At 30.0% G+C, this 13419-nt stretch overlaps 1 protein-coding gene across 1 annotated transcript; it reads right to left on the bottom strand.

The window, feature by feature from the left end:
* Nucleotides 1-8874: 8874 nt before the first annotated feature.
* On the bottom strand, nt 8875-12483 carry LOC111306684 (protein ACCELERATED CELL DEATH 6-like). Its single transcript, XM_022904488.2, has 3 exons — nt 11714-12483; nt 10095-10603; nt 8875-9739 (listed from the first exon to the last, which is right to left on the bottom strand). Exons 1-3 carry the CDS (start codon nt 12411-12413, stop codon nt 9206-9208), a joined length of 1743 nt encoding a protein of 580 aa, XP_022760223.2. The 5' UTR covers nt 12414-12483; the 3' UTR covers nt 8875-9205.
* Nucleotides 12484-13419: the final 936 nt, after the last annotated feature.

Genomic DNA, 13419 nt, shown 5'->3' with positions numbered 1-13419 from the left:
TTTAATAGGATCACCAAATTCAAAAAAAAAATAATAAAAAATAAAAAATTTAAGCCCAGTTTATCTGGCTATCAATGAAGTTTTAAGCCCAGTTTATCTGGCCATCAATGACATTTAAGCCCAATTTATCTGACCATCAATGAAGTTTTAAGCCCAGTTTATCTGGCCTCAAATAAGGTTTTAAGCCCAGTTTAGCTGGCCTTCAATAAAATTTAAGCCCAGTTTATTTAGCCCCAAAAAAAGTTTTAGAGTTTCAAGGTTCTATCCAGAATAAAAAAAATTCTCGATGCAAAACCTTTTGAAAGATCTTGCATTTGCATTACTTGTATCATGAGAAAGACATTTGACCTACAAAAAAAAAAGATATTCAAATTTGCATCGCTCATCTGTGCATTATGAAAGGGATATTTGCATTTACATCACTTACATCTGTACCACAAGAAAGACATTCGCATTTGCATCACTTGCATTTGTACTTGCACAAGATATTTGCATTCGCACCATAAGAAAATTCGCATTTGCACCATGGCATCCGCATCCTAAGAAAAGGTATTTGTAGAAGCATTTACATGAAAAAAATGTTGTCAATGTCAAATATAGTTGCATCAAGCATTCACATTCTTGCATTTGCATTAAGATTTGTATTTTTATCAACATTTTCATTAGCATCATTTGATCAAGATGGACATTTGTATCATTGATTGCATTCATTAACTCTAATTGGGGAAAAGCTTTTTTCAAAAATTTTTTAAAATTTCAAAGTTCTATTGCCACTGATTAAGAGGAGCATTTAAAGATCTTGATTTTTAAGACCTCTAGGCATAAATTCGATTCTCATTGTTATCCTGATCGATTTATTATTCTTGACTTGCGGTGTTGTCTCAGTCGATTCTGTAAGACCTCTGGACATGGTTTCGATTCGCAGTGTTATCCCAATCGATTTTTTTAATTTTTCGACTTACAATGTTATCCCAGTCGATTTTGTAAGGCTCCGGGCATGATTTCTGTAAAACTTTCAGGCATAATTTCGATTCGCAGTGTTATCCCGATCGATTCTTTAATTTCGACTTGCGATGTTGTCCCAGTCGATTTTGTAAGACCTCCGGGCATGATTTCTAAGACCTCTGGGCATAATTTTGATTCGCGGTGTTATCCTGATTGATTTATTATTCTCGACTTGTGGTGTTGTCCCAGTAAATTCTGTAAGATCACCGGGCATGATTTTTGTAAGACCGCCAGGCATGATTTCGATTCGCAGTATTATCCCGATCGATTTTTTAATTTTGACCTGCGGTGTTGTCCCAATCAATTCTGTAAAATCTCTGGGCATAATTTCGATTCGCGGTGTTATGCCGATCAATTCATTATTCTCGACCAGAGCGATCGTTGACCGGTCCGATTCAGGTAATTGTTTTTCTTTTTTTTTATTTTTCTAATATATATTATATATATTATTTTTAGCTTAATTATTGTTATTTATGCATGTATGAAAACTCTTAAAATTTATTAGAATAATTTTTTTGTTAATAATAATTATTAATAATAACGGTAATAGTAATAATAATAATTCAAATGACTTTAAAACTTTTAATTCCTTTTAATTTTTTAAAAATACTCCAAGTATTAAAAAATAATAAAATATGTATAAAATGATAGGAAAAAATAATAAAAAACTTTTTTCTGCCTAGATGTTAAAGGAAATATAATCGTGCTTTAAATAATGATAATTCTACCTAGATGTTGGGTAATTATTATAAAAAAATTAAAACTAAATAAATCAATATTAACTCTTCATAAAAATAAAAAAAAATTATTCTTTTTGAAGATTTTTAGAGATGTTCACATTTTTATAAAATTCAAAAATCAAAATGCTAAAATTAAAACCTAAACTCGCCAAACCCTAAAACTAAACTCCAAAATTAAACCCTAAACCCTCCAAACCCAAAAACTAAATCCTAAAACCTTCTAAACCCCGAAGTTGAAATCCTAAACCCTCTGAACCTTAAAACTAAACCCTAAAACCCTATAAATCCTGAAGTTAAAACCCTAAAACCCTTACCCTAAAATTGAAACCCCAAAACCAAAACCTTAGATTAAAACCCTAAAACTTTCGAAACCTAAAATCAAGGCACTAAAACCCTAACCCTAAAATCAAAACCACTAAACTAAAACCCTAAATTGAAACCTTAAAACCTCCGAACCCTAAAATAATCTTTTATTCCTGAAATACCCTAAATAAAATACCAAAATCCTAAACTCTCAAAGCCAAAACCCTAAATAATTTTTTATTCCTGAAATACCCAAAAATACCCTAAACTCAGGATATGTGTGAAAATCTCACATGAAATGATTTATTCCTGAATGCCGCCTAGATGATGGGGTATTTAGGAAATACTATTTCATCAAGTTTTTCATACGAATCTTTAATTCTCTTTAATAATGAGATGAATAAATAAAAAAGTATAATAGTAAGTTAGGGCCTTAAATATAAACAGTCACACTGAAGCTCTACCAGATATTTGAGAGTCAGGGTAGTCTCATTATACTTAAGAGTCTAACTTTAAAATTGCATTTCATCACTATACATAATATTCATTGGCATGCATACATTAGCATGCATACATTAGCATGTTATCATTGGCAATCATTTGCATTCTTCTATCTTTAATTTTTATCTACTACTTGATGATAAAATGTTTATAACAAAAAGGGACAATATACTTTTTTTACAATTTGTGAAATTATAAAATAAAATAAAAAATAACATTCTGAAGGAAATAATTCTTAGTACTCTATTTAGATGTTGGAAAGTCACTAACAATTATCTTTTATAAAGAATGTTATTTCATTTTAAAGATGGTTATGTTAAATCTTAAGCGAAAAGAGTTAGTTTAAATTCTACCTAGATGTTATAGAATTTTAAAATAATTCTTTAACTTAAAGATTTTGTCAATATTTTTAAATAAAGAGCTTTAGCAAAATTTCCTTTTTAAAACGAAAGGGATTTTCTTATTAAATTTCATATTAAAACTATTTAATCCAATACCTAGATTAGCGTATAATTAAATTGTACCAATTTATGGGCATTGTGGAGGTGTTAATCCTTCCCCACATGTAACCAACTCTTGACCCAATCTGATTTTCGTAGACCAAAATCCATCTTTTTTATAAACTTGAAATCCATTTTTATAGTTTTATTAAAAAGATAAACTTTTTGGTGGCCAATCACACCCTAAAAAAGATTAGTGGCGACTCTTTTTTTTTTATTTTAAAATTCTTTTCGTCTGACAATCATAGAATCGTTATGATAACAAGTTGTTGATGTCTTCATTCCATAAAACAGAAGCTCTCAGGGAAAAAAGTTTGGTTTCGTTCAATGTGTAGTGTATGCAAATGCTAAAAGGGCAGTGGATAGTTTAAATGGTACTTGGCTCTTAGACCATTAAATTAGTGTTAACATTTCAAGATTTAAAGGGAGATTAGAGTACCAGAGAAAGGTGCATCGAAAATTTATTCAGGTTCAAAGAGGAAGGAAACTGAATGCAAGTATGGTGTTATAATATATAAATCCATAAATTTATTTTTAGATATAAATCTAAAAAGTCGTCATCAATAATTTTTTTGTTTAGGTGCAATTGATTATCTAACTGAATCTATCCCTTTTAAAGTGTAGTTCCAAACTTGACTTAAGTATCTTGAAATGATAGATTCTAGTCTACAAAATTACATTTAAATTTGAGAGTATGGTTATGCGTGAGAAAGATTATAGCATCCTTACCACGCCCATCCAAAGGATGATATTAATTTGATTTCAAGTTATCTAAGCCTTAAAATATATTTATAATTTATTAGATAATTTAATATTAAAAATTTTTCTTAAATTACTCTAATATATTGTTTATAATTTAAGACTAGTTTCTTACCTTAAAAGTATTGAAAGAGACTATTTATCACGTTTTAAGAGGTTTCATCATCGGATTCATTTAATTTTACTTGTAGTAATTACTTTCTATAAACATGTTTATTGTCAAAAATATCTTTTAATATGTTTGTATGATTTTTTTTTCAAAAATTATCCTCCAATATGTTGGTAGGATTTTATGAAAAAACATATTTTTTTTCTTTTCAAACTTGATTTTTATAGAAAAAATCATAAGATTCTCTAATATATTGGTAACACTTTATTTTTTTAAAAAAAAAAAATACTAGCCCTCCATTTTGTTGGCAAGCCTTTTTTTATTATTTTTTTAAGATTTAAAATTTTTAAAACTTATAAAGTTTTTCAATATGTTGGTAAAATCTTATTTTTTAAAATAAAAATACTAAACCTTTAATATGTTTGTAAGGTTTTTTTATTTTTTAAAAATATTTTCATAAAAATATATATGTATTTTTAAATAAAAATAAATAAATAATAAAACAAATCAATAAAAATAAATAAATAAATAATTTAACATAAATAAATAATTAAAAAAATACTAGAATTTAACTCGATTTGGATGATTAAATGCACGGCTGCAAACATAAATGGGTCATCTTAAACAGTTAGAGAACTGCATGGCTCAACTCAAGAAGGGACTACTAGAAACCAGGTCATACGTTGAGAATTAGGTTGCAAGCACAAGTACTGGATCGTGTTTAAAGAAATACGCGGATCCTCTATTAATGAAACAATGCTTTTTGACTTGCCTTAAAAGCAAAATTTTCTTTTTTCCTTCAATTTTTAGACTTACACTCTCTCTTTAAAAAGAGAAGCTCTAAAGTTTCAACCACAACTTCAAACAAACGCAGATATTAACAAGAAATCCTAGAATCCGATTCTAAAATATTCAACTAATTGTCAAAAAATTCAATTTTTTTCAAAAAATTCACCAACCCAGATTTGGGCCACCGTCGACCACTATGGGTTCCACCTAAAAAATCAAAATCCCACTAGAAAATTCAACAAAAAACCCAAAAGTTTCTTATTTAATAAAAAATTTCAAAAATTCTAACATAATTCCAAAAATTCCAAAAAAATCTAGAAAAGGCCCAAAACTCCAAAAATTTTCCAGAATCCACAAATTCTCACAAACTTCAAAAATCAATTTCCTAAGAAAATAAATCAAGTTTCCAAAAACCAAAACCAAAACCCAAACCCATCACCTAAACCAAATTTTAGAAATCCAAAAAATGAAAAATTCTAACACCATCTTAGAATTGAACTGCAACCCAAAACCCAAACTAAAAAACCCAAAAAAAGTTCAAAACTCATAATTAAATTACCTAAAAACTCAGAAATCAAAAACCTAAAGAAAATCCAAAAAATTCTTTAATCTTTCAATTGCTAATTGCCTTTTATGATCTCTGTATAGTTGATTTTTGCCCCTAATTTCTCTATCATCCCCTTGTAATATTTGTTTATCTTTTTTTTAATAGGGTTTAATCCCCTTAATTTGGAAAAAAAATCAACTAAATGAATGCGATTTGATTTCTAGGATTTTTTGTTTTTTATGACAATCAGAATCAAAGCTAATCCCTTAATCTATCACTGACTTGTAAAATTCCATGATTTGTTTCATTTTTTCCCTTGATTTCGATTCTTGGATTAATTCCAAAATTTTCTAGATTTCAACAAAATTTTTTAAATAAAATAAGATATATTTGGACTTAAAGCCATCAATTCAAAGTCCAATAAACAAAACCAAATTTGAAGATCCAAAAATCTGACTCCAAAACAAAATTATCAAAACAACTGAATGATTATAGGTATTTACTGCTACTCCTGAAATAGAAATGATACAAAGACATAAATGATTATTGTGTTCGATTCACTCAAAATTTTTTAAAAGAATCCTCTAAATAGAGACGTGCGACTTTCAAAAAATTTTAAAAAAATTTTTTAAATAGAGACATAAAATTTAAAAACTTCAAATAACTCTTTTAAACAGAAGCTCAACAAAATACTAACATTAAGAAAATGGGAATTTTATGGCATTTTTTAGCAACAATTCCTAACAAATATCGTTATTTAATGTGTTAGTATAAAATTAATGGCATTTATGTAATAAAATCCCACAAAATAATTATCCAATTTTATTATTTTAAAAATATAATTTCATAAAATTTATCTTAAAACTTTTTTGTTGTTTAACTGCATTTTTATTGAAAACGCCACAAACATGATAGCGTTTTGTTTGAAAATGCTGCAAATAGTTTATATTTAGCGGCGTTTTGCTTAACAAACACTGCTAAATGTTAGCATTTATTATTGTTAACGGCACCAACTTTTCCCTAATTTAAATATGATGCACGCCTATTTCCCCGTTCCCTTCTTCCCTAAATTCTTCCCTTTCACTCTCTTATTTGCTTTCTCCTTTCTCCTCTCGCTCTCTGTCTCCTTCTTTCTTATAAAATCAGTGAAGTGAGTGGTCTCTGTTTTCCTTTTTTTATTTTCATTTTACATGCTGTTAACAAATATTGGGTTGATAATTTGTTAAGAATTTTGTTTATCGTGCTAAAATCTTACTAGAAAATGGAATTAAAAGCCGCCGTTTGTACTGAAAGAGATGGCAAAGACTAGGTCATTGGACCCAGTCAACATGCTTTAGTATTTAGGATCCTTAGGTGGTTCGGTGAGTTTTGTTGGTTTAGTGTAGGATCTGAAAAAGGAACTGGACATGTCGTATTGGATTAGACGGTAGATGTTGATGGTGGTGTTGCATAGTTGGATGCAGGGTACTAAAATGAATAGTAGAGCGACCACTGAGTACATCGATTCTAGCATTTGGCAGCCGGATTTGTTTAAGGCTGCCATCGGATGGTAGTTGTGGAATGACTAGATTTACTGTTTGGAGAGTGTGGAAGGATAAATTTTGAGGGTTTTATTTATTTATTTTGGGGTTGGATTTTAGTGGGTTAAGATTTTTGTTAAACTTAAAACTTAAAACTGAACCTAGTGCTGAACAAAAATGCTTTACCTGAAGCGAGCCACAAAGTAGCTGATGCTACAACAAGACACCTACGAAGCAAATAAAAGATATGTGCAAAAACAAAAAAAAGAAAAAAAAAATGAAAGAGTGAAAAATCAAGAGAAATTTGTAAGTTTTGATCGTGGTTAGAGATGGAGAATAGATGAGAGAGATCATAGTTTTTCAATAGAATTTGAGATAATAAAAGTGATGAAAATTATCTTTTACTGAAAAAAAAAAAAAAAGAAAAGATAACTTTTGCATGTTATGATATAATTTCTTTTGTTACCCAAAAATAAATTTCGTTGATCAAGCTATTAATATTTTTCTAAACACTAAACTATGCGAAAAATGACTTTTAGAATCGATTTTTCTAATTACCAAACGGAGCGTTATTTCGTTTTTCTACTTTAGTGACTTTACCAAATTTGATTAGAAATTGAGGTCAACTACAATTTATTAATTCATTTAGGTCTTCGACAAATGGGCAAGAGGCAGGTGGATGTATGCAAATGAGACGGAAAGACCATCAACATTCCATCAACCCCAACGTTGGAATTGGAGCCCGTTGATATTTATGAGTGTGGAAATTTATGTACGTACCAACTTGTTGAACTTATTCAAAGATGATGAGGTCAATGTGAAGGAGAAATCTGGCATAAAAAATATATTTGATTATAAAATATTTTAAATAAATTTAATTTTAAAATATATTTTAAAATATTAAAACAACAAATTCTTTTTTTTTAATATTTCAATAACAAATTTTAATAATATATGAATTTAAATGAGCTTACGTGAGTTGACCGAGACTCTGGCGGATATTAATCGAACCCAAACTCATAGACAACTAAGTTACATTACTAGAGAAACGAGTTACCCTGAAAATTACTAGCAGTAGTCCTGGTACATATATTTCTCAAACTAGTGTAGTTAATTAGATTTTAGTTTTACATACAATCATCGTAACCAATAATAAATGATGATGTTTTGAATTGTACCCGGTTACAAAAACCATTCAGCGTAAATCACTATAAATCCCTATGATATTTTCTTTTTTAATCAAAAACTCATTATTGAAAAACAAAGAGTAAGCCCTTTTCGTAATCCTATTTCTATCGGAAGAGTAGTGAAAACAGAAATGGGGAAATAGCAATAAAATTAATATAAATTTTCACAAAAATAATATAATCTTTGAAAAGTTAAATAAACTAAAAGTACCTTCAGTTAAAATAATTATTTTTTATCTTCTCTTAGAGAAATAATTAAATAAAACCCTCCGTTATGAAAGTTTGCAGAAAAAAATTCGTTGTATTTGTTTATAATTATATATAATATTTTATTATAATATATATTTGATAAGATTTGTCACATAAATCCTTATGCATATAGTCTTTTTGGATGACACATAAAATAACACTAAATAATCATATTATATAGTATCAAATTAATCAAATATAAAAAACTTTTAAATTAAATCATTAAATCATAATAAATATTCAAAATGTTCAAATATTGATTTGAAAACGAATAAAAAGATATATGATTATTTATTTTATTATTTAAATTCATTTAAATTGATAAGAGTATATATGAATTATCATTTAAAATTTTTGATTTAAAAACTTTAAAACATTCATCTTAATCTATTTTTTAAATTTTTAGTTAAATAAATGGATAAAAACATATATTTAAATAATGACTAAAAATATATTCAATTATTTATATTATAAAATACTTAAAAAACATAGTAAGTTTTTGCTATTCTAAATAGTAAGAACACAACTCTTTCTTCTTCTTTTTTTAAATATTTCTCCCTCCAAAAACCACACCAGGTTTTTAGCATCGTAAAAGCTTTGTCTTTGCATTTTCATGTTAATGGTGTTATTAGCTGATGGAGGCAGGTCACAACTTTTCTATGATTGGACTGTTTTTTACTCTGAACGAGCCCCTCTTGGCGTCGACATATTATATGTTAAATCAGGTTTATTAATAATTATATGTATGTATATTATAAGATATGTTGCCAGAAAAGTTAATTGGATATAGCGAATTAGGTGCATGTCATGAAAGTTTTCTCTCTCTTTGTCAACAACATTCCACCAGAAGTCCATTGGAGGTGGCTGCAAGATATCTTTCATTACTATGGACAAGTTGTTGATGTCTTCATTCCACAAAAAAGAAGCTCTCAGGGGAGAAAGTTTAGTTTCTTTCGATGTGTAGTGTATGGAAGTGCTAAAAGGGAAGTGGATAGTTTAAGCCACATCCAACAAAGCAAATGATCTATCCACACAAAGGGCAACCAGAAAGAAGCTTAAGCCAATGAGACAAGTGGTAATAGCAAGCCCCAAGGAAGGTTCTAACACCGCAAATGCACCTGTAATGAAAGCTATCACCATTGCTCCAACTGCAAAGAGAGTGCATCTATAAGCGTAGGGATATGAAGCAAATGACTTTTGAGATCGAGGCCGTGCCATAAGAAAGTGGAAGAGGACAGCTAAAAGAGAGGAAACCACGGCTATGGCATTGGAGATAACAAACATATTAAAAGCTGCATTACGAATTAGGATAGCAGTGCCCTCATCTACGCCTTTTTCAGTTTTGTAGCCGCCGGGTATGGTGAATGCTGCAGCAAAGGTTACTGTTGCTATTAGCGCCGCCACTACTAAATGTGACTCTCTTGCTTTCTCGAAACCAAACGGAGCTTTCCTATACAGTCGTATGGGACAAAACGGTACCCCTGCCACCTCTCCACTACCAAGCTCTGCCAACAAATTCAAAATTTGTTCCTGCAAGCAAGCTTCATTATTATTTCAAGGAAAGCAAATATTGGATAGACAAGAAATTTGATCTATGTAACAAGATGATTCAATCTATCCATATTGTTTTTATTTAATTTTTTTTAATAAAAAAATTTACAAATTTTACATAAATAACTTCATCCAGATCTTTCCTTAAAAAAAAAAAAAAAGTTTTGTTGTCACATTGATTGCATAAAAATCAATGTTATACATGTATCAGAAACTGAATACTAATGTTATTGATAATGTTATATTTTAATGTTAAATAAAATCTCCAAATGTAATTAAGCCATACTAAGGTAAATGTCCACAATGCAATTAGTAGGATGGACAGAGGACTTACCTCCTCTTTCATAGTAAGATTTTCCTTGCCAAGTTCCATTTTATCACTTGTACACATCATAGCAGTTCCATACCGATTAGGGCGAGAAGTTACGAGCAGTTGGAGAGGCGTGTTGCCATGTTCATCCTTCTGACTTAAAAGATTTTCCATTGATACATATCTGATACCAATATCATCTCCAAAGAATTGACGCAGTGGAAGACGATATAGAGTAACCGCAGCAAAGTGCAGAAAATTCCAGCCTCTTTTGTCCACTAGTTCACAACAATCTGGACAATGGCGGATAATCTCTTTCATTATTGATGCATGGCTTTGCCTTGCGGCCATGTGAAGCGCGGTCATCTTTCCCTCGAAGTCGGCTATGTAGGCAGTAGATTTGTCGCATTCTAATATTTGTTTCACAATTGAACGATAACCTAAATGTGCAGCAAAGTGAAGTGGACTCCGACCATTGTCGTCTGTTTCGCTTGCCAAAATCTTTTTCGTCTTTAGTATTATCCTTACCGTCTCTAAAACCCGGAATAAAAAAACGAAAAGGAAACTCTATTAGTGAACAATTTTCAAGGTCGATAACACAAATGAAGAAGAAATTCTTGTGTACAATATCCCCAAGGCCACTATATAGTTTGATTTGCTTAATTAATTATGGTAAGTCTCTTAATTCTCTGCAAAGTAGTTTGAGTTGGCAGAAACTATTGAAGCTTAGACCAATTGTCTTTTCCTTTATTCAACATCAGAATGGGAGAGAAGTTTGGTTGAATTTTGCTGTACAGCCAGATGCTAGCACTTGGAGGCCATCAGATCAGATATAAACACGAGAAGGTAGATTGCCATAGTTTGATGTGGCTTAAAATCATATACCATGGCATTGGCACCATGCTATAGTATATGGCATGCACCATAGATGGCCATCTTGTATTGTTTACCAACAAAATAGAGGAATAATTCTTGGTTACCAAATTGACTGCTACATGAGTAGTCTGGTCTGGAGGTCGATCGAGGAAAAGTAGCTTGCACTTTGCAAGTACTTGGGTGTATTTTTCAGCTGTGGGCACCAGCTCAAGATAGAAGACTAGGTCGTAGCCCGCGGGTACTTTAAGCTGAAATTATTAGATTTATTGCCTGTGATTACTTTAACATAAAATTATAACTAGATTACTTGTCAATGATTAATTAGCATAATCTTGAAAACATATTAATTTTTATTTCATGGGATTCTTGCCCATATAAGTATGCTCTAGTACATTTAACAAAATGATACTTTGCCTCGGTCGCTTAATTATTTGTCTGAATAATTTACAGTATTGAGTTTTTTTGTATGTTCATTGATAAAATATAATATTGGAATTAATATTTTATCTCCACAATAAAAACGCATAATTATTAAAAACTCCACCCTTTATATTTTTTTATTTTATATATTACTGTGCTCAAATCTTGTTAACTAATGCAATATTATTCATCATTTAATATTTTATGTATTTAAGCTAACAATTATGTTGTCTATCAGTTAAATTTAAAATTTTAGTAAGCAAAATTCAATTTTCGACAATATTAAATAAAAAAATTAATGCAACAATTAATATAAGAATAGATCAATAATTCAATAGTAAACTTACCTCTATCATTTGCCATGACCGCCGCATGCAAAGCGGTCGTACCTTTAGGGCCAGCATGAGCCACCGATTTGCATTTAGTTAACATCTCAGCCACCAAATGATGATATCCTCTCCTAGCCGCTATGTAAAGTGGAGTCTCACCATATTTATTTGCAGGGTATACAAAATCAGGGTCCGCTTCGACTAATGCTCGCACCACTTCAAGATGGCCATATCGAGCTGCAATATGCAGAGGAGTATTTTCTTCCTTATTATCTCTTATTCTCAGCATTTCCTTGGCTGCTTCTATCCCATTCTCTAGGTCTCCTTGTTGAGCAAATTTAGCGCGTTCCAAAAGCAATTTCACAGTAGGAAGATGCCCGTACCTGGCTTCAATGTGTAGTGGAATTTCACCTTTGGCATTGGCTTGTAGTAGCAATGATGAGCACTGATTAAGGAGGTGCTCGACGAATTCGGTGGATCTCAAGGTCGAAGCTCGGTATCTGTAATAAATGAAGTAAATCATATGAAAAACTATAGCCTTGTGCCTTCGGTTTGCCAAGTAAACATGGAGGACTGTGTTTTGATTTGGGGTAACAATGCGTTCAAGACGGCCTTTGTAATCATTGAATGCTTCAATTTTGCCATCAACTGCAGCTTTGTACAAATCAACGTCCATGTACGTAGCAGTCTCTTCGTTTTCTTGGATCTCAATGTCCATTTGGTTGCGGGAGGCTGTCCTAGCTATTTTACGGCTAATTTTATCGTGGGCTATTTCTCAAAAATTTTTTGCATTCAGTTGCGTTATTGGTCTAATTCTTTTTATAAATACTGCAGTTTTGCTTTTTATTGTTCACTTCATTCATTATTTTTTTTCTTTTTAACTTTGTCTCTTTTTTTTTAAAATTTTTTTGGTGGATCCCATCATTTTTCTTTTGGTTTTTTTTTTCGTTTTTCATTACAAATTTTTTTTATATATATATTTTTTTATTATTTCAATGAGACTCGTGAAACCATGAAGGTTTTGGTCTATTAACTTTGGGGAACTTTATCCTTTGATATTTAAAGAAAGAAAAGTGCATCCAATATAAAAAATTAAATAAATAATAATTAAAAATTTTTAATCATACCAATAGGCACAGGATTTTTTAATTTTTTCAATTTTTATCGGAGATTATTTCTTAAAAACTTTTTGCATTCAAATGCCTAATTGGCTTAATTTTTTATATAAATGTTGCACTTTTACTTTGTACTGTGCACTTCATCACTTTTCCTTTTTACTTTGTTTCGCTTTTTTTTTTCTCTTCTTATGGTGGGTTCCATTTTTTTTGTTTGTAATATTTTCATTTTTCATTTCAAAATTATTTTAACTTTTTTATATATTTTATTTTATTATTTCAATGAGACTCGTTAAACTATAAATCATGAATGTTGTGATCTCTTAACTTTGGGGAACATCAACGATTGCTATTTAAAGAAAAATAAGTTTATCCAATATAAAAATTAAATAATAATTAAACAATCTTTAATCGTAGCAATTACAGGATTCTTTAATTTTTCTAATTTTTATCAGACTATTTCTCAAAAACATTTTGCATTAAGATGCGAGATTGGCCTAATCCTTCGTATAAATATTACAGTTTTATTTTTCATTTTGCACTCGCTTTACCTTTCTCTTTTTTGCTTTGTTCTTTTTGTTTTTTTTTTCTTATGATGGGTCCCATCTT

The sequence above is a fragment of the Durio zibethinus genome, chromosome 22 (genome assembly GCF_047325235.1).
Source record: "Durio zibethinus cultivar Kanyao isolate XHJ-2024 chromosome 22, ASM4732523v1, whole genome shotgun sequence".
Taxonomy (NCBI): Eukaryota; Viridiplantae; Streptophyta; class Magnoliopsida; order Malvales; family Malvaceae; genus Durio; species Durio zibethinus.
Note: the sequence above shows the minus strand (reverse complement) of the source record. Positions and strands in the feature narration are given on the sequence as shown.

What these genes read in the sequence shown, in the direction of transcription:
- LOC111306684 (XM_022904488.2), bottom strand. Translation starts at nt 12,413, where the DNA reads ATGGACATTGAGATCCAAGAAAACGAAGAGACTGCTACGTACATGGAC. An exon ending in GGTCATGGCAAATGATAGAG is followed by an intron (nt 10,604 to 11,713) that starts GTAAGTTTACTA and finishes TCCGGGTTTTAG; the next exon opens with AGACGGTAAGGATAATACTA. An exon ending in ATCTTACTATGAAAGAGGAG is followed by an intron (nt 9,740 to 10,094) that starts GTAAGTCCTCTG and finishes GCTTGCTTGCAG; the next exon opens with GAACAAATTTTGAATTTGTT.